General features: G+C 31.8%; 2 protein-coding genes across 5 annotated transcripts; one reads left to right on the plus strand and one right to left on the minus strand.

Moving 5' to 3' along the window:
* Positions 1-295: 295 nt before the first annotated feature.
* On the minus strand, positions 296-19,964 carry LOC113517631 (carbohydrate-responsive element-binding protein). Of its 3 annotated transcripts, none has more exons than XM_026902378.3 (17): positions 19,519-19,964; positions 17,507-17,613; positions 14,075-14,148; positions 13,801-13,926; positions 13,387-13,543; positions 12,905-12,997; positions 12,379-12,549; positions 12,007-12,300; positions 11,536-11,921; positions 10,912-11,148; positions 10,138-10,330; positions 9,645-9,769; positions 7,014-7,178; positions 6,500-6,627; positions 5,779-5,902; positions 3,737-3,866; positions 296-2,888 (listed from the first exon to the last, which is right to left on the minus strand). In XM_026902378.3, the coding sequence occupies exons 1-17, from the start codon at positions 19,809-19,811 to the stop codon at positions 2,764-2,766; spliced, it is 2,928 nt and encodes a 975-aa protein (XP_026758179.2). In that variant the 5' UTR covers positions 19,812-19,964; the 3' UTR covers positions 296-2,763. The 3 variants fall into 3 exon arrangements, with proteins under 3 accessions (XP_026758179.2, XP_026758178.2, XP_026758180.2); XM_026902377.3 differs by having other exon boundaries at positions 12,379-12,558; XM_026902379.3 differs by lacking the exon at positions 19,519-19,964 and adding an exon at positions 17,666-17,888 and having other exon boundaries at positions 12,379-12,558; positions 17,507-17,575.
* A 154-nt stretch (positions 19,965-20,118) lies between these two features.
* On the plus strand, positions 20,119-24,878 carry LOC113517485 (RPA-interacting protein-like). 2 transcript variants are annotated; one of them, XM_031912455.2, is made up of 4 exons: positions 20,119-20,431; positions 20,512-20,591; positions 21,425-21,627; positions 23,868-24,878. In XM_031912455.2, exons 2-4 carry the CDS (start codon positions 20,583-20,585, stop codon positions 24,187-24,189), a joined length of 534 nt encoding a protein of 177 aa, XP_031768315.1. In that variant the 5' UTR covers positions 20,119-20,431; positions 20,512-20,582; the 3' UTR covers positions 24,190-24,878. The 2 variants fall into 2 exon arrangements, with proteins under 2 accessions (XP_031768315.1, XP_026757960.1); XM_026902159.3 differs by having other exon boundaries at positions 20,121-20,591.
* Positions 24,879-26,251: the final 1,373 nt, after the last annotated feature.

A 26,251-nucleotide genomic window follows, 5' to 3' on the forward strand; every position in this document is an offset into this window, starting at 1 on the left:
TTACATGTATTTATACGTATTACACATATTTAAATGAAAATTTATTATTACCCTGGGATCAACGAATAGACGGTGATTTTTTCACTGAATAATTGAGTTTAATATATGTAAATGTAATCATATAATTCTTATGTAAACACTATTTTGTACGGTAACATTCCATACATTTAAAAATGTCTAATAAACGGTCAATACGACAACATACAATGTTTACAAGTTGAAATATTTATTATTTATTAATAAATGACTGTATATGTAGAGGATTTTTGTGAAAAATAAACAAATGAAACTCACACATGTTTTTAAATTATATTTACCAACAGATTAACAATTGCACATAATTCGTTTAAAGCTCACATTGAGCGCAGCGACGTCCGCGCGCTTACCAACAAACACAACGTGCTACCAGAGTCAACGGTGCATCATAAAATTATATCACTACATAACAAATTACAACAATATTTACGTTGGCACCGATTTATATATAGTTATATAAAAACATTTGTGTCACCACACAAATCATATAAAAATATTTACTTATACAACTTACGTAAATATACTTAGAGTAATGCTAAATTAAATCTCGACATGTTCTATAAATTCTTTTCATTACTTATCACACATCTAATTGGATAGGACGGGCAGGCAGAATTCCCAATGCTTCACGCATAATATCACATAGAGTGTTATATAAAGTGAAACATCTGGTAGGATGACCATGTTACATTCTTTGGTAATTTCATGAGTAGACATCTACATTTGTCTCTTATATTTTAACATGAGAATATTATTGTATTATTAACATAGTGTACAAAGGCACTAGATTAGGCCACATTTTATTCAAACAAGTATAATACAGGCATTTATATTTATTAGCGTTATCATATACACTATGAGACATTTTACTTTAGGCAACAGATTTTATACATTAATTAGTTTCATATTTTTATCGGTATTTAATATTAAAAGAGATAAATATATGCGTGATTCTATATATTTAAAAGAAATTAGTAAAAGAAACAAGGAATGAATTTACTTCTGAGAATTAGGAAAAATTAATTCGTAACTAAGTATTAATTGTGCGTTTACGACAACAGATAACCAGAAATTCTATAAAAACTGAATTTTGACACTATATTCTGTCTCCATAATAGTTCAAATGACATTTTCCATGCGTCGTAAGCCCAATCACAATAAAGCATTTAAAAATAATTTTAAAACGAAACGTAGTGATAAATGTGTCTTACATTTAAAACATTCAGTATTCGCTCGTGGAAGGAAAAAGGATTATTAGTAATGGAGATCTAACAGTCCCGTTGCTAGTAATGTACTCCTTTAGGTCAACCTTCACGCGATTCCCTCGAGGAACCATCGTAGTTAATTCTAGTGGAATTCGTCACGATGGGCTAACAGACCTACTTCCATCCTCATCTATCATTTCTCACTGAGGCCCCGTCAATGTATATCGAGAGCGCAGGCAGGGTTACCATTCCATTATTACCCATTATAACGAGTATCCGCTCTTCCATTCAAAAAAATACATAGAACAAATAGAGTACACTGTTTAAACCACTTGCTTAATTAGGGCACGACATACATACTTTATTTTCCTTAAAAAATAATGTATTCTTATTTACAAAACTGACTGTATAAATCTTATCAGTTAAATTGTTTTATTAAAAATTTGTGATGTTTTATTACTATACGAAAAATATCGCTCCAAGTGTAATGACATTTTCGCATAATAAAGCAGGTAACAGAATCTTAAACAAATTAATGTTTTCCAGCTCATTCTGCCGCTCATTCGGCGTAAATATTGTTAAGTACTGACTAACAGTGTCTAGATTTGTACATAAAATATTTACCAAAATGGTATAAAATTCACCTGAATAACGTTTTGAGGTATTTTGTTGTATGAATCATAAGTCATAACTGATCAATATAATCAGAACTGACGTTAAACAATAGGTATTTTATAAAAGTGAACGGTAAAATCGAATCGTAGTCCAAATTCCAGTCCATAGTGAACGGCCCTCACTTTTAAACTTCGCTTGATTTTCGTCAATTCTGATAAAATCTTATATAAACTAAAAATATGATCTATATCCGAGAACTTAATACTATACTCTTATGTCTACGTGTCTTTACCGGCAATATATGGAGTTGCGTTTACAATAGAACATCAAATTTTTGTACAGTCCATCCCATACAACGATACCGTATCAGTCCTTACATATCAAAAGATTGTTGATACAGTACAGTTAATTGACACAATGAGCTTGGTATTTACAAAATCATTGTTTCAACATATCATAATACACTAGATAACTTTGTAACTCATCGCATATTAGAAACAGAAAATTACGTTGATAAATTAACCAGTGAAGTAAAGAGCAAGAGAAGAAAGCAAGTGTAAATTTTATAAGAATAATAGCTGCAGCAAATAGTGTTAAATGAACATGTCATAAAGGCAGTATATGGGAGAGGCTTATGTCCAGCAGTGGACGAATAATAGCTGAAATGATGATGCACAAACTGAATAATTCATATGCCATTGTAGCTCGACTAGAGTATTCAAGTGCCATTTTGTTTTTAGTTCTCAATTACTTACATAATACAAAATCTCCAATAAACCTATATCAACTATTGTATTGTACATCAGATTAAAAAAATCATTTGAAAGAAAAAGAAACGAAAAAATCTAAGGTTTTGTGGTTACCGGTAAAGACACGGATACACGTTCGGTGGCTGTGTGATGACACGTTAGGTGGGCTCGGTCTTGACGCCGGCGCTAGAGGCGACCGCCTGCCGCGCTTCTTCTGGCAGCCTCTCAGGGTTCGTTAGAATGTCCGTCTTTGTGCATAGAACCCTCAGAGAGTTCAGCACGGCTGTAAGTATATATAACCATTAATAAGCTTCGTAGGAAGACTTTTCAATTAAACAATGCGAATTAGCGGATCTTTATATAAGGAACTTATTTATTATAGAAACGAAGAGAAAAGGGAAAGGAGTAACGAACGTGCATTCTATTCGTTGAGTGGTAAAATATTGTTTAAATACAGAAAATACATATTACTAAATAATTATAATTCAGTATATAACTAGACAATGTCCGGTTAATCAAAATATAAAGAACATTTTCTCTATAATTGCAACATATAAGTGAATAGAATAGAGAAAATATAAAATATAAGCAAGGGGCTTAACACAAACTTAACCCCTTGAGCACTATTGGAATATATGAAAGAAGTTGGCTAAAACGCTAATATACCCTGTTTGGCCATATACATATATATATATATATATATATATATATATATATATATATATATATATATATATATATATATATATATATATATATATATATATATATATATATATATATATATATATATATATATATATATATATATATATATATATATACATACAAGATATATATATATATATATATATATCTTGATTATATTTATGACTTACCTACTTAAGATTAAATTTTAATTACAAAAAAAAAAAACTTTTGTAAAGTACGATACTATAAATAAGACAGTACAATAAATGTTTAGGCCTCGAGAGATGATGGCTTAGGTGCGCTCGAGAGATTTAAAAAAAATAACAGTTACAGTTGTCCATGTTTTTAGTGTGAATATGCAGGGTAACTGTCAGGTTGCAAGGAATCATAATAAGTCCCCAGGTGCAGACAGTAGGTGGGTTAGGGTAGTTGTGTACGCACCCGGACGCATCTCGACGAGTGAGCAGTGCTGCTCGGCCCACAGCAGCGTGGTGCGCACGAGGTCGGCGCCGCTGCCGCACGAAACGCAAGCGCTGAACGACTCCACCAGTGCCGCCGCCACCACGCTGAACTGGATGCTTTCTTAAGGAAATCTTCATTTGTTCGAATACATACATATTTCTATTTATAATAGAGAGAGAACCAACCTGCACCTCACCTGATGAAGACTATGATTAATTTAGTGATTTAAAGGTGCAGGTGTGCTATCGACATTTTAAGAAGGAATGCGCGCATTTAAATCTTGCAATGTCATATCTATTCAGGAATACTGTTGTTAAGAATTTATTTCATAATGTAGTCCCGCGTGGATATGAGTTATACATCAATATAAGAATAAAAAAAAATAACAAAATGTGTTGTATTATAGTAGTTTAGCAATATATGTTACGACCCGATGGAATTTTCTGACAATTTAAGCAGCTTTTTTTAGGAAGTAAAAAACTAAACTAAGTAAGTTACTAAGTAAAATTTACTATCAACCTTTCCTATTAATGTTGGACTCTAGTGACTCTAATCAAAATATACCTTTGTGTTATAAGTATACAATTGTTTATTGTAATCCCCTAAACTGAACTAGATAGTCGTACACTTACACATTGCCGATATAAATTAGATTACAAAGTGATAAGATATCTAGGTACAATAAGTGTGATGAAACAATCTAAATTTATTAGCTTCACTTTTAAATAAAATACTTGTCACGGTGACAATCTGAAATTTTCTTTTATAAATAAAAATTAAACCTTTTATATGAAAAAGACGTATACTTATTACTTTTTTTATATAACTTGAAAAGTTAAATAAAGCCAACAGTCTACTTAATAAAAAGTTGTAACCGTCGCATATAGGCGTGAATAGAACCATGAACAACACAGGATACGTTATTGCCATGATGGGGTAGAAGGGATTATTAGTAATAAGCCATACCAAGCCCATCGCTAGCAATATACCCTATCCTCCTCTAGTTCCTCCTGAAAGTCACCGTGCTTATTTATTCTTGCATTTGACACGATTGGTCAAATAACTTGCTTCCATCCTCACTTATCATCCTTCACTGGTTCTCCGCCAGAAGATACCGATAGGACAGACGGGGATTCAAATCCATTATCATCTATTTAAAAACTAACCCATGGTACCCTGCATGTGTGACAACATGGATGTACTCAATACCTTGTAATTATACTCAATATTATTAATCATTCTACTGCAAATCCACGATCAAATCTGTATTAATGCAATTAATTAGACAATAGAAATAACTACAAATGTTTTATATGTAATAATAAGTAATGAAACGACTGATAACAAGACATGTACCTAAGTAATATTTATTTTGTAGTATCTCTGCCTATCTAAGAAACTATTTGTAGAACTAAACTTAGGTAATTAAATATAGAACTGATAACATTAGAAGCATTATACAGTATAAGTATCTATATGCAATATATATTCCTATAATGGATAATGTAAGAAACTATTGTTTGCCATGTCAGTGCAAACATAATAATAGAGTTTCATAATTATGATATGTTTAAAATAATTTTTTTTTAGTTTTTACTAGTATTATAAATGTGAAATTAAGTTTGCGTGTTACCACTTAAGGAGCTAAGTGGCTTAACCAATATAGGTAATAATAATAGGGGTATTATTTACTATTCTCATTTTCATGTATAATATAGTAGGTATATCTTATATAAGTAGGTATATTAGTTATTTATATATATTTGTTTACATATGTAAATTTTAGTAGGTCTCAATTACTATTAGTGCCGCATTCGAGTATTCTAACACTCTCCTAAGGTTGATGCGAGAGAATGCTTTTAGCATTGAGGCCGCTTAAATAGATACATGTACGAATGTATAAATAAATAAATACTATATGGGATATAAATAAATAAATATATTTTATCCTTATCAGTGAACACATCTAAGTCATACAGTTTAAATCGCTGGTACAAGCTAACATATTTGTAAAAGGATACGAGCCAATACTTCCAGTTGTGCATGGTGCGGTTGGCGACGTGCCGTGCGAACATCTCACGCAAGCGGCCCGCTCGAGCTCGAGACACGGGCGCGCCCGTCGCCGGCAGCAGCGAGTGGCAGTTACTGAGCACCAGGGCATATATATATATATATATATATATATATATATATATATATATATATATATATATATATATATATATATATATATATATATATATATATATATATATATATATATATATATATATATATATATATATCCATAAATTGTTTATATGTTATTGTTTATTTTTTTGTTTTTAGTGCAATAAAAAGTTAAATAAATAATACATGCCAATTCAGTTATTAAATAAGTCGTATCCGAAGCGACGAAACCTAACAAAAAATAGCAAATAAGTAGAGGGAAGGAATTGTTACACTGATCTGATTTTAATCGTTTCATCCTCCATCCATCCAACTTTCAATGGTGGGGTACTAGTTAGAGGTTGCACTATTTCATTTTCATCCATAATAAAAATAGCTAATCATTATAGACTATGATTGATTGAATGACGATTGCCGACTATGATGACGTGGGTCGATGGAGGGGTACGTGGCTTTCAATGATTAGTTTTTATTTCTTTTTTAATTTTAAATAATACATATGAGATTATATTAAACAGTATATATAAGAGTATTTAAGTACATACTTTTATAAATTTTATCTAAAATACTCACGAAATAGAATTGTTCAAGCATTCGATTTGCTGCCTCAAATTATCCATTTCTTCTTTAATTTGATTCCTTTCTGCCTTCAGCTGCTTAATATATTCTGCGCCCTTTTGTAACATGGCCGCTTTACTAATCTGATGACAAAAACATTTTTTTAGTATATCCGTTTACCATCAAACAACCTTTTATATATAGTTAGTTTGTTTCCCAACAGCATGATATTACAATCCATTACAGACTATTATAAGTTAAAGTAACCATTTACGATTGAACAGGCTGTATGTTTGGACAAAGACTAATACAATGACCTAATCAAGTAATAAAATAACGTAAGTAAGATAAATAATGAAAAAAGTTCGCTCAGAAGTTCGGTTGGAAACATCACAACACTGCTGTGAGAGAACAACTGGAGCAGGAGAGATCTGTCATCCGCATAATGATAGAAGGTGCAGAATTTTAAATATGCGTGTATGTGTGCGTGTGCGTGTACGTGCGCATGCGCGTGCGTGTGCGTGCGTACCTTGGCAGCTGGGTTGGCGTTGAGGTGCGGTATGAGTGCCTGCAGCGTGTCGAAGCCGTTCTTGATGTTGTAGCGGCGCTTCTGCTCGGCGTGCAGGTGCGTGCGGCGGGGTTCGCGCGGGCTGCCCGCGCGCGGCGACTGCGGCGACGTCGGCGGCGACAGCGACTGGCGCACACCACACAACACACATGGTATGTTACTAAAACACTCCTACACCACAGCTTTAAGTAAATGATAACTTAATGCCGGCTTTATAATTACTAAAAAAACTAAATTTAAAAAGTAGCACTTCAAAGCTATAGTTTTCTACGTCATTTTAAATGGTACATTTGAAATCTAAACAATTTTATAAAAAAATTTGATTATTTGTTTGCAATGGATAAATAAAAAAATTTTTACGAGTAGAGTAAAATTATAAAGTAACTTTTATAGGTGAAAGAGTTTTATAACCGATTTTAAGAATACTTTCATCTATACAAAGTTACAATTATCAGCTAGTAACATGAGTTGTTTTGCATGCATAGGAATATTGGTTACTAATAATATTGCATTTTTATATACTAACTTTCTTGCCTTGTGTATCAGTATTTAAAGTATTCTATGTGATAAGTTAGAACATAATCTAACCATGTTGCAAATTTCATTCCGTTTAACCATTTAAGTGTGATTGAGTAACTCAAGTTTGTAAACATGTTACAAACTTTCACACTGCTAGTAGAATAATTTTATTAGTATAAATCAGGCATTTAAACACATATTTGTGACCCAAGCCGCACGCCCACATAAAAATCACTCGAGAGTTGAATGACCATTCTGACAATTTTTTTAGAATAAAAATCATTTTAACGTAGAGACGGAAGTAATTCATGTCGCTATCACCATGAAAGTTTTGCAAGTGAACGGACATATATTACCATAAAAATTAGTACGACGGATCATAAAGTAAAAAATAAATTTTGTTCCATATTAGGCACGAGGTTCAATAATTAATCAATCCATTATTATGTTACGTATAAGTTACTATGAGGTGAATATTCTCTCTAATGTGCTATTTTATCAGACCAATTATTTCTAACTATACGTCGTTAGAACAACTAATTTAAATGAGGTCACTGAATGTTATCTTTAAAGGTATTACGTTTATTATGAAATAATAACGTGGTGACAATGGATAGTTTAAGAAAAGAATCTTCATTTATACTGTAAGAGGAGATTCAGGAGGGATATCAACGTGTTTGTGATTACGTTCGATGGCACAAAATTCAATAACATGTTTGTCCCTATCAAATGTCGCTATGTCGATAACATTCAAAGCGTATATTACGACGTATTTACGACACTGTCAAAGGTCATAATTCATACCGTTTACCAGTGTAATCCAGAAATGAATAGTCAATGAAGGTCCATTTATTCTGATGTGAATAAACCATTACGATAATGTGAGAACTGGATTTTTGTCGCTAATTGTTTTAGTACTAAAACTGAGACAGTGCCATACTCACTCAGTGAAATCATTTAATTAATTAGATACAGAACGCCGATTAAAATTGAATTTATTTACTAATATTTATTATAACAAAATTCTCCATTTAAATTAATTGAAAACGTATTAAAGTAGATAAAGTCAGGGATGAGTAATTTTTACCGCAATGAGGATACAGTATTTAAATTTATATACAGATTTTATTTGATTTTAATCGAATATTTATCTAATAATTTTAAATAGGCACTATAAATATTTTACTTGATTGAATCAATCTCTAAGTTAAAAACAAAAGTCACAGGAGTCATTTGTAAGGTTTTTCCTGTATACATTTATATTCAATCAAATCTTCTTTATTGAACAAGTGTCATAGTTTATATATGTAAAGAGTACATTTATGTAGAGTTTCAAATTGCAAAACATACATGAATTTGGTACACAATTATCATATTACAAATCCTTCAAATCTCGAATTAATTTAATAAAATACTATACGATCCTAAATTTATGGCTACTAATTTTGCTTAAATTAGTTTTATAATACAAGACCAAAATACTTAGATACATAAAAAAAATTATTAAACCTAAATTTAGGATCGAAGGTTAATACAACTATTATTAGTTGATTATCATCATTATCATTGACTACGGAGACAGCTACATAACCCCTTGAAAATAATTTTAAATAAATAAGCGAATAATTGATATATAAGAACCACTATCATTTTAAGTAGTATTAATAATTAGTTACCATTTTCAATGTCAATATTATTTTTCATTTAGAATATCAGATATTCATTTTGATTCAAGCGATGATGATTTCAATGTCTTCTAAATAAAGTTGAATATTATATAATCATGATATAATTAGTAAATAATGATGATGGCACAATGTAATGGTTTTATAATATACAAAGTAACATATATTACTTGTCTGTCTCAATAAAATCATATTTTATTTTTCATTTATAGAGCAGACGGTAATATTATAATAAAAATAAATTTACTTGTATATATATATATATAAAAAAAATCTAAATAACTTGAGTAAATCGGTATATAATTGCTAATTGTAAGTTAAGTATTTAATATTATATGAGAATGGGGTTTAGTACCTATCCACCGAATAAGCGAAAATGAACGCTCACGTGATGTGGTGACATAATGTCGCTGCCAATTGGTGAGGGTTGAAGTCTTCGCACTGGTGACCTGGTCGGATCGCCTCCAGCCAAGCCCTCTTCACTATTACTATTAACTTTGTATAAGCTTTGAGCTGAAATTAAATTAAGATAGTCACAATTCGTTCACCAATGTAACATTACGAGTACATAAGGAGAGAAGAAATTGTTAATAACGGGGACTGATGACCCTTATCGTTAACAACCCATACCCAATGAAATCTACCTCCGAACGGATCCCCTGGAAACCCTTGTAGTTCATTCTTGATTTCGTCATGGTGGACTAACTGACCTACGTATTGCTTTTCACTTACACTTGCACATTGCACTGAGTTATCGTTCTTTTATCATTCAAAAAAATACACATAGGGACTCTAATAAACTACTGTTGTTTGATGACTGTTAAATCCCTGACGTTTATCTAGAAGTGGCCTGACATTGATACAGTAATTAGACGACTTACAATGTTGGGAAGACAGGAGTTGAGCAAGCATAACACTTTCTTGTGGCAGACTAGGTTCAGAAGCAACGCTGTTGAGCGGCGGTGGCCGGCGAGGCGGGCCGCTCGACGAGTTGCTGGCTCCGCTCTCCAGTAATAAACCACTCGAAGTTGAACGAGACCGCATCCGCAGTGTACTCGGATTCGTCTCGCGTGCCTGTATTACGATTTATAAGGTTATGATGATATACAAAATCATATGGAAAATATTGCAATGTATAATAAATAATAATAATAATCTTTATTTCACTCTTTGTTACAATAAAGTTTGAAGTCCCTAACTCCCGAGATAGGTATGAAAAAACCTGTGTTTCAGGAGTTAGTGCCCTCTTCCATATGTTGTTGTTTTACATTTTTAGTGAAACAATATGAAAAAAAGAAGTAACAAATACAAAAACAAAATTACAATGGAACTCATAATTTTAGAGAAACAATAATTTATGGGTTCAGTGAAATTGTGATAAAAATATATGCGTGTGTGTGTGTGTGTGTGCGTGTGTGTGCGTGTGTGTGCGTGCGTGTGCGTGTGTGCACGTGCGCGGGCGCGTGTATGTATGAGTGTGGGTGTGTGCATGTGTATATATGACATATGAATAGGATATGTATAAGTGTATGTATATGTGAGAAAAGATGGATGAGTAGGAGTGTATGTATGTCTGTACGCCCATGATGTTGTGTTATAAGCTACTCATAGTTACTAATTTACAAAAGTGTCAATGTATATTGCGTTGCACTTACTCTAGCGGTGTGCCTGGCGGTTGCGGCCGTAAGGACAGTGGGTGCTGTGAGGGCGGAGGCAGAGGCGTTGAGTGCGGCGGGGTCGGGCGGCGCTGGCGGCGCGGGCGGCGCTGCTGGCGCCGGCGTGCTCACCGACCAGTCGGCGTTGAGCTGCGCGCCCAGCGGCAGGCTCTGCGACCGGAACTGCTCCTGCTTGCCGCCGCGCGCGCCTGGACTCAACGCGCTCACGCTACACACCTACACCCACGAACCATAACGCTAAAATTGACGTAAAGTAATATCTACACATGTAAATGCTTTTGATATTCGATTGGCTCCATGAAATAATAAAAATAATTTTTTTTAATTTACAATTGAAAAACTAAATTAATTATTACTCGTTATCCACTTTGAATACTGTTAGTACCGGAATAATCTCTGAAATTAAAGTCCGAACACAAAGTGCACTGGCGCAGCACTGATTTTACTAACTACAGATAGCATTTTAGAAATGTAAAGAAGAATATTATGATGACCAGTAAGACATTGATCATTACATGCCGGAACTAATATCTACAAATGACACTTAAATTGCTGTTGTTTAAGTAACTAGGCCAATCAGCCAAACTAAGCCCAGCCCCGTACCTGCTGTGAAGTCGGCGGTGCGAGAGTCGATGAAGGAATTTTGAAAGAGCGGGCGCCAACACCGGCCGATACAGTTTTAGGTTTGTACGGCTCTACGGGAGCCGGTTGCAGATATTGCATTTGCGTTGTACTTTGCCGTACCGCCCCTGAACGAGAGTCGTAAACCTGAGGGGCCACCTGTGCGCCGGTCGGCCCGTGTTGTTGACCATAACCTTGGTACTGGTTATTCGGAAGCTGATTCGCATAGTGAGACAGCCGCGGCCTCGGCTTCTCACGGGTATACCCGCTCCGCCCCGGTAATACTATCGTCGACGTGTACTTAGGACTCGACGGCGGTTGCTGAAGTAACGAAACTGTTTCTGGGGCCGTTTGCGATGGCGGTATGACTGTTAGAAAATTAATTTACTTCCATTATTATTCATCTGATATTATCTATTTATCGAATAGAAAAGAGAGGTAAGTTGTACGAACCTGAGTTGTTATATTTAGAATAGCATGCCTCTGATTGAGATACAATTTTAGGTGCATTTGCATACTGTAGTCGTGTTTTACTCATGTAAAGATTATTAATTTGGGAACCAGGCTGCGCAGCGCCATGCTGTTCAAACGATGTCGGAGGAAACGGAGAAAGCATCTCTTGAGTATTCATCATATTCTGCGGTAAGGTTGTTTGTATATACTGCCTTCCATTATCATACATTCGCATTTGTTCGTTTTTGATGGTCTGATCAGACATTGTTATCATTTGAGTATTGTTATTGGTGCCTAAAAATTCATCATAAATATAATATAAAACATATCACAAAGTTGAATACATTTCAAAATATGATAAAAATTGCTGACCATGAATAGACATTTGACTGGTAGGCATTGTGACTGAGCTCGGTGTCTGACTTGCTGTTATGTACCCCTGCGAGCTATAGGAATCCACTGACATACCACTCCTGTACAGGTTGTCTTCAGGAGCGAGAGTGCTTTCTTCGGGTACAGGCGGTAAACGAGGCGATAATAGTTCTGTAAGAACTAAATTGATGTAAGAAACAGACATCATACAAGCTAAATGTAAAGACACAGAAATAAATTTCTCAAATCAATTCTTTTGATACTTGATTTATTGCTCTTAAATAAGATACAGTTTATAAGATAATACATATATAGAAATTATTATTCTATAATCCATTATAAAAGTATATTCAGTTTATGGTGTATAAAATAATACTTTAAGAGATAGATCTATTGAGTAATTAATTAAACATACATTAGTGTACATCTAAATAAGAACAATACGTGACGTTGTGAACATAGGTCTTGATGATAAGAAACAAATATAATTAAGGCAATAATGATTTAATGTAGCATTTGCATTTACCTTGTAAAGGTTCCAATTCCATAAAATCATCAAGATTAGGTTGCAAAGGCCCTAAACTTGGTTGAATAAAGTCCGCCAAATTCGTTCCTCTAGCTGCAAAATAAAGAAATCGTATAACAAGTCTTCTTCATTTTAAAATCCTCAAAAAAAAAAAAACTTTATCATAAATCATTAACTGTCCCGCAATAAGATATGGCCTCTCTCTTAAATCAGAGGACATCAGTCTACTTTTAGTTTTCTACAATTATAATATCGGTATTAGAGCTTAATATCTGGTTTTTCTCTCTTTTAGTTCGAAAATAGACGTAGAAAAAGAATTTATGACTGACAAAATCAGCATGCTTGTGCCTTTAGATCAGAGCTGAAGAATATACTGCTATCAATATGAGCTTTCGTGATATCATTGTAAATAAAAAAATGGACGCTGTACTTATAAAATTATAAATGCACACTGTATATAAATCTATATCTGCGAAATTTACCAATTTCCCTACAATCCGGAAATGCGAACGGCTGATTGCTAGTGATGGTGGAAAACAATGTGTCACTCATGAAGTTGAGGTAGTCCTCGTCTGTAAGCATATTGCCTGCGAAGTCGCTGCATTGTGAGAATGACTCCACTGTGTCCATTTCCGAGATCTGCACAAATTAAAACATTTATGTTGACCTCTCAACAAACACCATGGAATTAAACCAAAAATTAAGCAATCAAAGAACTCATTGATCTCATTTGGATCAGCACACATGGATACACTGATACGAAGAAAATGAGCCGTACAAATTAAAGCGAAGCCTATTCGATTCACTACATATTAATGATATTTTGACTATGACTGTAATCATAGTGTAATACTACGATATATAAAATTTCAAACAAACGAACACAACATTCTTACCGAATCTTGCACAGCAGAGTCCCCCTTGCCAAAGAGGCGCATTATATGAAACATCCGCCATTTTTTATACTCTGCTATTACTGCTTCGGCTCTTCTCTTCCAATATTTGCCTTCTAAAATTGTTGTCTGAAATAACAATCAACTTTATTCATGGCCTCATAAATGTAATTTATATTACTAAATAAATCTGTATCGTAATAAAGTTGTACATGTAAACAATATAAAATAATAAAATCTCAAGAAATGTGTAAATTATACAGTAATTACATCTCACCTCTGGTTTCACGTGTGTGTCAACATCCAACGGGGAAGCGAACTGGCAAACTAAAGTGTTCTGTTTCTTTATGACTGAAACATATAAAAATATAGTCAATTATAAAGGAAAAATTAAACATAAAATTACTCCAAAATGTAGATATAATTATCATTCTACTAGCTACGACCTGGCAAACATTGTTTTACTCACTACAGGGTCCTTTCTTTCTTATCGGGATAAAAACTATGCTATCTTAAGACAAAGCAATATCCATTTACAAAATATCATTAAAATCGGTAGAGTGATTTCAGAGCCTAGTGTGAACGAAAATCGTGACATGGGATTTTTATATCTTAAGAAGACTAGCATATCTGGTAAATTGTTCGGATTGCCAGAATGCAATTTGAAATTTGCTTCGTAAGCACTTCCGAGAAATTTTTACAAGATGAAATTTTTTGATGAAAATAGTGTGTATGTAAAGAAATGTCACCACACCCGTGAATGTACACCCTTAATTTGACACAGTATAATAATTATTATTATTTAAAGTTATATGAAACTAATTACATCTATATTTTATCAATAATTGTGTGTAAAAGAATACTGTTGTCGATAAAAACGTCTATACCTTGCCACGTGACGTCATCATATCACGATGATGACGCGTGACAAGTTCTTATCATTTACTTACGCGTCCCGAAAACATTAATATATTAGTTCCCACCTGCTGTATTCACACAAACATCGTGTATATTGACTACCTTATATAGCCGATATAATACAATTATTATTAAATTGTAGGAAAACTGATTTATTTCGAATAAGAAGGGAATATAAATTTATATTTTTTGTAAGTAGTTTTTGGAATAAAATATACATAAATAAAAAAATGTTCGATTTTGTTTGACATTATTTTTTTCTCTCTTTTATACTTTCGAGTAAAAACAGTAATCTAAACAAATATAACTAAACTAGGACTATGTTAAAAAAATTTTAGCAGTTTCTGTCAAAGAGAGAAAAATGTCACAAAACATTTTATGTGGTTGTAGCTCAATAGGTGTCTGCAAATTATTATTTGCATTTTATATCCTGAAGAGAAAAAAAAATCTCTGCTGAAAACAATATAAAATATTTATCTGTGACTAACAGAAATTAACAGCAAACCCTAGAGAAAGGGTGAGCACATGAGCAGGTCTAAACAACGTACGAAAACTTAAATATCAAAATATAATAATTTATTCTAATGACACGTAAATGAACTCGATTTTTCTGATTACAGGTACGAAATTTTAAAATTAATAACATTGCCTTCCATAATTGTAGATAACGCGTACAGCTTTTTTTTACTGTGAGTAAAAGTTCAAGTCAGTTTTTTGCTGTTACGTAATAATTACTGTGGTATATAATTAATATATAATAAACGAATAATATTCGTTCAGGTTTTCATAGAATTAAATTCTTAAATAAAATTCGAAAAGAGATAAATGACAGTGGAGGAATAAAAGCTACCGGGTTTCCAAAAAAAGCTCAAATCTAATTTCGTCTTCATTCGTGTTTTGCCAGTTACTATTTTAAGCGCCATTCACACATCTTTGAGTATGTACTTAAAAATAGGGTCTTATGAGCTCCGGTCAAGGGCATACATCCATTCACTACCCATATTCAATTCATAATAAAGAAAATATGAACTCTGAGATTTTGTTGAAATGGATAAACTCAAAAAATGTTTATCCAATTTTATAAATTCTTTCATCTATAGATAATTACATTACATTATCTGCGAGTAACATGAACTGTATTTTATTAAAAAAATGCCGTGCGAAACCGGGGTGGTCGCTAGTATTGAATAAGACACACACGCTTCACGGTAAGTTCTCATGAAAGTCAAAGTTTGATAACAGACTTTTTGGGTCCCATTATCACTATGGGACTTATAAATTAAATGACAATATAGATAGTTATCACGAGCTCATTATGGACGTTCGCTGTTTTGCAATTTGTAATTTTCCAGGTCAGGGTGAAATATTTCTAAATTTTTGACAACTGAGGATACAGTTTATCAGAAAAAGAAATTTGAATTACATATTTCTCTTAAGCTCCTATCATTCAGCACTTATTTACTGATTCTATCATGTTTATCACCGAGCCACATTGAACAATTGATATTATATTCCTATATTTCATTTCTTTCCATTTTACGTTTGCTGGAAAAGAACTCTTACAGAGTTGAACACGTCTTTGTACATTTGCTTTCTACTATCAAGTTCCTGTATGTTTTGTTAGCGTAAACAATTATGTATAAATAAATAAATAATTTGTGTTTGGTCATTATGATAATACTATAAAATTTTTGTTTATCGAAGCCATGATAAACCAGGCCTATGTCTGAGAGTCCTAAGTTTTCTTTTATAAAAGGGGTCGAAAGAATATATGCGGTATGACTACTACCAGTCATGAGCATCCAAAATACCAGAGAAATTGCATGTGTTACTGGCCTTTTAAAATTATAGAGTTGCTTCCTTTTCTCTGAAGTGAGGCAACTGTAGTCCTCTAGGGTTTTATTCGCCTATTAAAAATTACCTCATTCGATGCTATTGTCTTTCCCAATTTTGGGTTATACATTGTTAAAGACTCGTAAGATTACAATAATATTTACACAATTTATATAAAAGAAATAAAAAATCAATTAAATTTCACTAATAAGAAAACCTTTTTTGCTTTTTCTGCATAATATAAATTGTATGGATATAAACATAAGGATACATAAAGACAGCTGTTCTGTTCTGCAACGAGTATCTCCTGTTCATGAGTTATTTCCTGAAAATCCACCTTGGATTAAATGTTTACCTGTGTCATATATTAGAACCTCGGCGAAATATCTCATTGTAGAACCAATAATTTCGAAATAGATATGCATTTAAAAAATATTGCAGCTGTAATAACTTTGCATGTCAATTGTTTTTCCTAAAATGGGCTCAAAAGAGCGTATTTGACTACGCCAAATTATCATTTCGAAGATAATATATATATATAAGGACAATTTTAAAAATAGTAAAAAATTAAAAAGGTTAACTATCAACAAAAGGACAGCAAGTTGATTAACAGTAACACACACACACATTTCACTTAAATGCAGTTACTTGCGCCATATCTATCTATAGCAGGGTATTCAGTCTATCTCTTCTCTTGTAATTACACAAAATGTAAAGATTTATCTATCGTCTATTTGATAACATAGACTCTTTAAATTGTTACTAACAAGTTTACTATTTATTAACCTACAACATTCCAAATTATAATGATTTTCATAAATCTAAAATACCATTTTTATTGCAATGCTCAATCTCACAGATATCTAGGAGAAATAACTTATAATATGCTTCTGCAGAAATATCACATTTCAAATATACGTGAAATAATATTATTATTACGATTTGAGTATAAACTCACATTGCATATGCCAGCATCTCCATATAACGTTGTTCAGTCTGATCTTGTCCTTCCACCGAAGTTTTATACCTTTGAAACGATTCCATTTTGGTGATGTTAGTTTTTGTCTGAGAATTATAAATACAAAATAAAAACAAATATAATAAAATGCTGACTTACCATGCTTCAATTATCAATCACACAACTCTAATTAATAGTCACAAACAAATATTTGCTAAAAGTACTTTCATTATTAAGTTAACTATGAAAGTCCTTGAATTCATAAGAAACATTTTCACTTGAAAATAATTTAATATAGGCATTATTAATAGATAAAAAGTACAAATTTATACTTTTACAATCACAATACAGACTGTGTGATGAAACTGTACTGTAGAAATAAAAAGACAATCAAATGTTTAACATTTGTCTATTTATCAGTATCACTATCAAAGGGATCTGAAGCTTATTGCAAATAACATGTTGATAAGAAATAGACTGTTATCTTATCTATTTTGTAGTCTTTAACTGTAAATATGAGTTTTAGAAAGCAAATTAAGAATATAACTTTTTAACAATATATATAAATTTGCCTACTGGAAACATAAAATGTTATACATAAATTAATTTTATGATAGTAAATGAAGAATATAGTTAGACTTTTTGTATATTAAATATATTTTTAATAGATATCCATTACCAATCTCTTAATTAATAAAATATAATCAATATATAAGAATCGATACTTAGTTATTATTTTTGTTTCAGCAACCTTGTAAGATAATGTTTTAAGATATTTTGAACTTTTGATTTATCCTTGAATCACACTATCAAAGTGGTAACAATTTTATGTTGAGATAAAAATATTGGCATCCATATACAGAAAATACCTACAAGTTCATTTTAAGAACAACTCATATTAGTTATAATGTAAATAAAAACAGGCCCTCAAGTGAATTCTAAATTTTACATATTAGAAAACAATACAAATTGCTTATAAGCAATTACTAAAAAATATAAAAAAATAGGGTTTTAATATGAGTATATGCTATTAACACCAAATTTGTTTAAAATATTATTTTGAAATTGATTATTTAATTGTGATGTCTAAAACAAATTACTTTTCTTTGTATTTTTATTTTATATATTTTATTATAAAGGTATTTTAGTTTCTCAATGAACAAATGATTCAATTATAACACAAGAGACTTTTCAAACTAATATACTTATCACTGAGTGAGCTATTCAATGTGCACAAATAATAAAATAAAATAAAAAATAATCCCACTGTAATGAAAGCAACAAATCTAACATAAGCATGAAAAGATTTCACCCATAAATTTTTCATTATTTCAAATTTATTGTATAGTGCAATTATCTAAAAAGAAGCATAATTAAAAAGGTTATAATAGTTTTAAGAGTATTTTTTTATTAAAATAAATTAATAATTACATTAAATTAAATTTGAGTATAGAAAATACACAGTATTTACAAGTTTTCAATAATAGAACATATCTACCCAGATGCAAATATACTAGATAAAAATACAAAAATACCAAGTATGATAGAAAGACACTGATAATGTTAATAAAATGTTTATTAAAAGTGGACTCAGATATAAATAACAATTATTCGTAGACAGTGTTATCTGTGCAAATGACCTATCTTATTGGACTATGATGACCTCCTGTTATCTTTGCATATTTCCATTAGTTTAGCAATGGAAACATACTGTTTCTTAAGTTTAGAAAACCACTTCACCTATGAGGTGACAATTTCTAATATATTATACTACTTATTACAACAAAATAAAATTCAAATAATTAAAAAAGATAATTGCCTTATCCAGTTTCTATAATTAAATTGTGCACATGCTTACAAATAATACTAAGATGATTTTACAGCAATATAGAACAATTGATAAGGTATATCAATATTTTACTTAAATCCAATACTGATAATTTCTTAAGGGAAATAATAAAAATAATAGGTATAGCAAAAGAAATAAGTAAAAACATATTGTCAGTACTCACCTGTAAGCTAATGTCATACATTTAAATAATTTTGTAAGAGATATTTCAATAGAGACTTGTTGATGATGTTTATTTTCTTGTTTATCCGAGGGCAGAAATAGTTCCTTCGACCGAGCCACCGTGTACGTGGTGATTCCCGAAACCTTTTGAACGTTTTGTTCTTCCTCCGGAACAGGAACAGCTAAGTCGTCAAATTCATCTTGAGCCTCAGCTTCAAAATGCGACACCATGAAGTGCCCAGAATGTATCGCCTCCTTTCCTGGCTGAGGCTGGCGTTTCTCTATGTGGGTCATTCTTCCAATGAGAACGTCAATAAACTCAAACAAACACTTTGTTATTATTATATATACGAATAAATGTTATATCAACTTTTGGACCTAGCCATATTTTTTACAATAAGAATCGTAGAACAGATTAAACTCACATTGTTTTTTCCATCTGACAGTTGTGACAAATAAACTGATGTTGCCATTATCACTTAATGTTTATGTTTAATGAATTTTAAGTATATACCAACATAGAATAACAAAAGATTAGCGGAAATTATGTATTGTGTAAAATAAGACAATCTTATTTTTGTAAAATTTTTAGTTTTTTAATGTACTGCGCTTTCATAGCAACGTATTTTTAGTGCTAGTATAATCTACTTTTTTATCAACTACTATAAAAAAGAAATAAACTATATTGGATTCGTTACCTTTGCCTATCGTTTAAAAAAAAAATGGAAAAAACATCGATGTAACTTGCTTTGTTCATAATAAATGTTTTTATTATTTTATTTTTCTCTTGTAATTTTTTTCTTATAAAAACTTCTTAACTATAATGTTAAAAACATTTTATGTAAAAACATAACCGTTACAATCTCAATATTAGATGTAGATGTTTAGTTAAAAATAGATATTTATTGCCAAATGTATGCCATCAAAATTCCAATTATCTATTTGATATAGATTTTTTTCCAGTTTGCTTGTTTAAACATGAATTCCTCTACAGTCTCCTCTCCAAGATTCAAGAATTTAAATTGCAACTCTAGAAAACATTCTCCAATAGAAATAAAAGAGAAAATGAGAAAGGTATGTATGTAATTCCGTGTTTATTTAAAAATATTACATTTCATGTTAGGTCTAGTTAATATACTTGTTAGTTAGTACTATGTTATTCTATTAATTCGTGAAAACATTAATCACTTGTAAGAAACTTTTATTAATAAATCTAAAAGTAAGTCTGTATATTTGTTATCTCTTAATACTTTCACAGCACAACCAAATGTAAGTTTCTATGAAATTCGCCATCCACCTAATATTTACCATGCAAAAAACAAATAAAACCATAGGTCTTTTTAAGGATAAAATATTTTAATCAGGTAATCACAAGCTCACCTTATTATTAATAATTTAATGTGTAGATCAGGGTCAGTGAGTAGCCTTAGAATTTTCCCCTTAATACCACTTACTAGGTTTAACAGGTTTCCCTATAACTATTTTATGTATACACAAATATACTCATATTAATAAAAATACCACACCTGTTCTGGTATTATTTAATCTCTACATACAAGATGGAGATATTTGTTGTTGCTTAAATATAAAAAACAATGAGAAGTTACATGATCATTTTCAGACATTAAAATCTTACACTTGTTGGTAGTAAACCATTTATTGAACTATGTTCCATTTTGAACACTAGTTGTAAAATAATATTGATGAAATATCTTATTTTCTCACCAAAAATTAAAAGAAATGCTACTGCTTTTTTTTTATAAATAAAATGACAAAATAGATGTTTCATCTAATGGAGTCAATTGCCTAAATCAATTGCCCTTAATTGTAAAGAAAATAAAATATAAAATTGTAAAGATAAAATGTATGTGCTTAATAATTTACATACTAATTTTATTTCCTTGTAGAATTATAGAGACAAAGTACAAAATTGTCGTAACATGCTATTAAATAAATTCCGTGGGGCACATATAGACACAGAAATTCATAACACTTTAAATGATATTTATAGAAGTATGTTTAATTTTACGAATATACATTCAATTGATGATGAAGAAATTGAAATTTTTGATGAAATTAAAAAAGAATTGATACTGGAAGAATTTCAATGGTATGTGTTATAGTAATTTTATATATTCACCTTATATGTTTTGAATTATATTTCTTGTTTATTAAGTGCATTCAAAAATTGCTGTGTGATCCTGGCACAGAATGGGACACCCCTTCCTTTCCCGTGGATGTCTTAAGATGTGACTAAGGGAAATTAATGGTTGAGGGATGGGCACCAATGTCCCTCTTAAAACATTACTAAAAGCCATACTGCAGTTGCCAATCCACCTGCTAAGCGTGGCAACTACTGGTAAAATCTTCTCAATGGTAAACATTGCATTTGCCTTAAGAAATGATTCCATTCCTTATGGCAGTCTATTAAGGAGGTGTACATTCCTTTTTTTAATAGATGACAGAAGAATGGTAACCCTGCTTATGTTAATGGTATACACTGGCAGGACACCAGTAAGAAATGATAGGTGAAATGAAAAGGCAGGTAAGTTAGCCCATCATGATTAATACACCTTGAATTCAGCACGGTTATTTCCAAGAGGGACCATGTGGAGGAAGACCTGATAGGATATATTGCTAGCAATGGGACTGGTAACCCTCATTACTAATAATCGCTTTTCCCCCAGGCCTATGTTCAGGCTTCACACCTGATATACACATCTCTAGATAATAGTCAATATGATGATGATGATTATAACTACATGAAATTTTTATATTAATTGACTACATCATCATTTCACGACTACAACGTCATTTTCTACATCATCTTCCTCCAAGCTGTGAAGCCTTGCTGGTTTAATCCCCACAAATTATATACATTTGTATTTATGATTGGATTTATGTTGGTCTTTTCTATGTACAGGCATTTTGTTTTTAATCAATAAACCTAATCTATATCTTAAGGGGGGAAGGGATTATTAGCAAAGGAGTTTGACAGCGCTGTCGCTGGCAAAATTATTAATGGCCCTATTAGGTCGACCTCCATGTGGTTCCCCCTGGAAACCATCATGAACAATTCTTGTTGAATTCGTCATGTTGGGCTAACTGACCTGCTTCATCCTCACCTATCAGCGTTTACTGGTGCCCCAGCGGTGTATATCGGATAGCACGGGTGGGGTTAACATTTCATTGTCACTCATAAAAAAAATCTATATTTTAATACTTATATTACAAGTTCTGCTTTATTTAGGATTAGAAAATAGTGTGTTATATTTAGTGATATTATTACAGAAAAAGATACAAAAAGTCTTGGTGAGTATATATAAGACATTTAATATCCATAGGCGACGGTTACCATTTTCCATCAAGTGGGCCGTCAACTTGTTTGCCATTCTAAGTTGTATAAAAAAAAAATTAAAATATGCACACACATTCACAATTATAGTTCCAGATGCAGGAATTACAGGTATTAATATCCACTAACCACTCATAACACTGAATAAACATACCATCTGACTAGTTCACATTTAAACAGAGATAGTGCAATCTCATATGATGTGGAGGCAAACCATTTCCCATTGGGAGAAAAGAATTGTTAGTAATGGGGTTTAACAGCCCCATTGATAGTAATATACACTATCAGGTAGACCTCCACGTAATTCCTATATAGTAGTATAGACTTACTGACCTGCTTTTATCCTATTATCTGTCAGGTGAGGTCAGATGGAGATGCCATTCCATTTTCACTCATTAAAAAAACCAATTACCAATACTCCGCCAGCATGTACCGTTAACGCAAACTGGATTACTATTTCATTAACAACCATTAATAAAACCATTTCCCATCTATTGAATTTAGTTTCTTAACACTACCATCAAAAAAGTAAGTTGAATAAGAATTTATTCACAAAAAAAGTTCTTTTATGCAACTTAGAATGGCAAACAAGCTGACAGCCCACCTGATGGAAAGTGGTAACCGTCGCCTATAGACATGAGCAGTACCATGGACATAACAAAGTTTACTATTTTGCCCATGCTACCCCCCATGCGATGGCATTTGTAAGAACTCTGGTGTTATTCATCTGTACCCAGTAAATTCACTGCCATATCCCACCCTTCAAACCGAAACACAGTCATGCAAACACAACTGCTTCACGATAGAAACTTTTGTACAAAGTTTTTCTGTGTACTGTAGTATTATTTGTTTTTCAACTAAATTTGAGTTACCCAAATTTTTTACTCTATACAGCCACAATATTTACTAAACAGCCAATTATTTTATATACCATGTTAGTACGTATTTGGAAGTGTTAACTGCATGTGATACATATTATTTGTTTTTATTTACAGGCTGATGAAAGAATATGAAAAATCACAAGCTGATAATGTAGACTGGTCTCTAGAAGAAGAAGACAACAATCTAATTTGTCCAGTATGTCAAAAGTTTAATTGCACCCTACAAAACAAGGTTTTAACATGTACAAATTGTAAAAGTGCCATTATAACAGAAAAATCCCTTGATCAGATAAAATATGAAATCTTCAATATGCTAGAAAAGCATAATACAGCTTGCAATAATGATTTACAATTTACTTTAGTTCCAGATACAAAAGAATCACATAATATTTATGCCATTTGTGAAGAATGTATGGAAATGCAAATGATAGTATAACTCTACTAACCTTGTCCGCATTATATCTATGCATGACAAAAAGCTTTGTTAATTTTATTATCTTAATTTGTTTCAAGATAATTAACCATTAGGGAATTGAATTTGTAAAGAAATTAGATAAAAGTGGATTTATTTTGTAAATTTTTGTAATTTCGACATTTTATTGTTCATGTAATTATAATATCAAAGAGGGCGTTCAAATATTACGCAACACAATTGGAGGGAGGGCGGTGTCTTCTAAAACGTTACAATATGTTACAGGGGCGAGATGAGGAGGGGGTTGAACATGTGGTTGTATTATTGTTTTTGGCAAAATACACTAATATCGAAGTGAATGCCACTAAAAAGAAAAAAAAAACATTGTTTTTTATTTGAATAAAATACTAGAGAAATTAAATATCGTAAGTTGGCAACCCTCTTCGTTTATATTTTATAGGGAATTCCTAGACTGTATTGTACGTCATTTTTATTTTGTTTTTGTTGTCAATATTCTTTAGTACTGTGAATAGTTGGCCTTACAGAAAAATGTTGCTATCCGTATTGGCGCTCCCATGTATGGCGGAAGGAAGGTCATAAATCTTCAAAATATGCGTAACGTAATACTTGAGTGTCCCTAAATTGTTCGTATTTATATATTTCTATTATTAGTAATATATTGGTAAAAAAGAATCCTTATATATATATATATACACATCACAATTCAATCGTGTTTAAAGTATATATATATAATGATTTGATCGCAATATAATAATTATGAATTATATATAACAGTGTTTTTAAAGTGTGGGTCGCGACCCCTTGAGGGGTCCCCGAGCCTCTACAAGGGGGTCGCGGAAGGTCGCGAAGCAATGAAAAATCAGCAGTTCCTTAAATACATCAATAATACATAATGAAGTATCTATAACATACATCGATTACATGTCTGTTTTAAATACTATATTACGTATTATTTATTTTATCGATACCTAACTGTGAATATAAATACGACTGTACGGATTTCATAATTGTACTATAATAAAATGTATACAAATTCGAAACCATAGAGAGTAGGAAGCCACAAGATATTTTTACATAATAAGGGGGTCGCGTCATGAAAAACATTGAAAAATACTGATATATAATACATACGTTTTCAAGTGTGTCTGTTGTCATGTTGCTTGCTATTATGGTTCAAAAATTGTTCAAATATACCTAGAATATAAGTATTGCTGTGATACAAAAATCCTAAAATATATGGAATATTTTTTTGTGTATTTGAATAATATAACACTTCAAACCAATAATAATTATTTTAAGAATTTGTTCCCGCAATAAATTATAGTTTAATTGAGACAATAAATATAAAACCAAATGAGTGGTAAATATTATTGGTCCAAAATATTATCAAAGTCAGTTGAGGATTAATAAAAATTACAAGAATTGAGAACCTACTTGTTTTTAAATTGTTTATACAATGCGAACCTTGAGCCGAGTTATATGGTTTATATTTTCATTAAAGGGCGTTTTTATACTTTTCCGCGGAACTTCACGATATAGTACGTTTTTACAGTCGATTGTACGATACAATGACAGAGCAAAATGTGTAAATTTGTGTGGAGATACTTTTAAGCATTCTCTACGATAATAACGTGGTTGTGCATGATCTCATCACTATCATAACCTTTGGGTGTTTTAATACTTTTCCGTGGAACTTTACGATAATGTGCGTTTTTACCGTCATGATACAATAGGAGAGAAAAATATATACATTTGTATGGAGACGGTTTTATGCATTCCGTACGATAATAACATGGTCGTACACGATCATGACACTGCCGTAACCTTTTCGTGGCAGAATTAGGCTCTCCCGTAAGATTGTAGCAATTCTACGCGTGTAGTATGTATATGTGTTTATTATATGAATAAGCGTTTGCCTGCTGTGATGCTCTTCAGATTATAATTTTGGAGATGCACGTTTTTCAGCTATATCGTAATACACCTAGGCTCGGAGTGAGTAAGCCGATGCTACCGAATGCCTATCCACGCTGCTTCCTACCCACCTTCTAGGGGGAGACCAATAACG

Source organism: Galleria mellonella, unplaced genomic scaffold (assembly GCF_026898425.1).
Source record: "Galleria mellonella isolate WM207_F2 unplaced genomic scaffold, CSIRO_AGI_GalMel_v1 utg223, whole genome shotgun sequence".
NCBI classification, from domain to species: domain Eukaryota; kingdom Metazoa; phylum Arthropoda; class Insecta; order Lepidoptera; family Pyralidae; genus Galleria; species Galleria mellonella.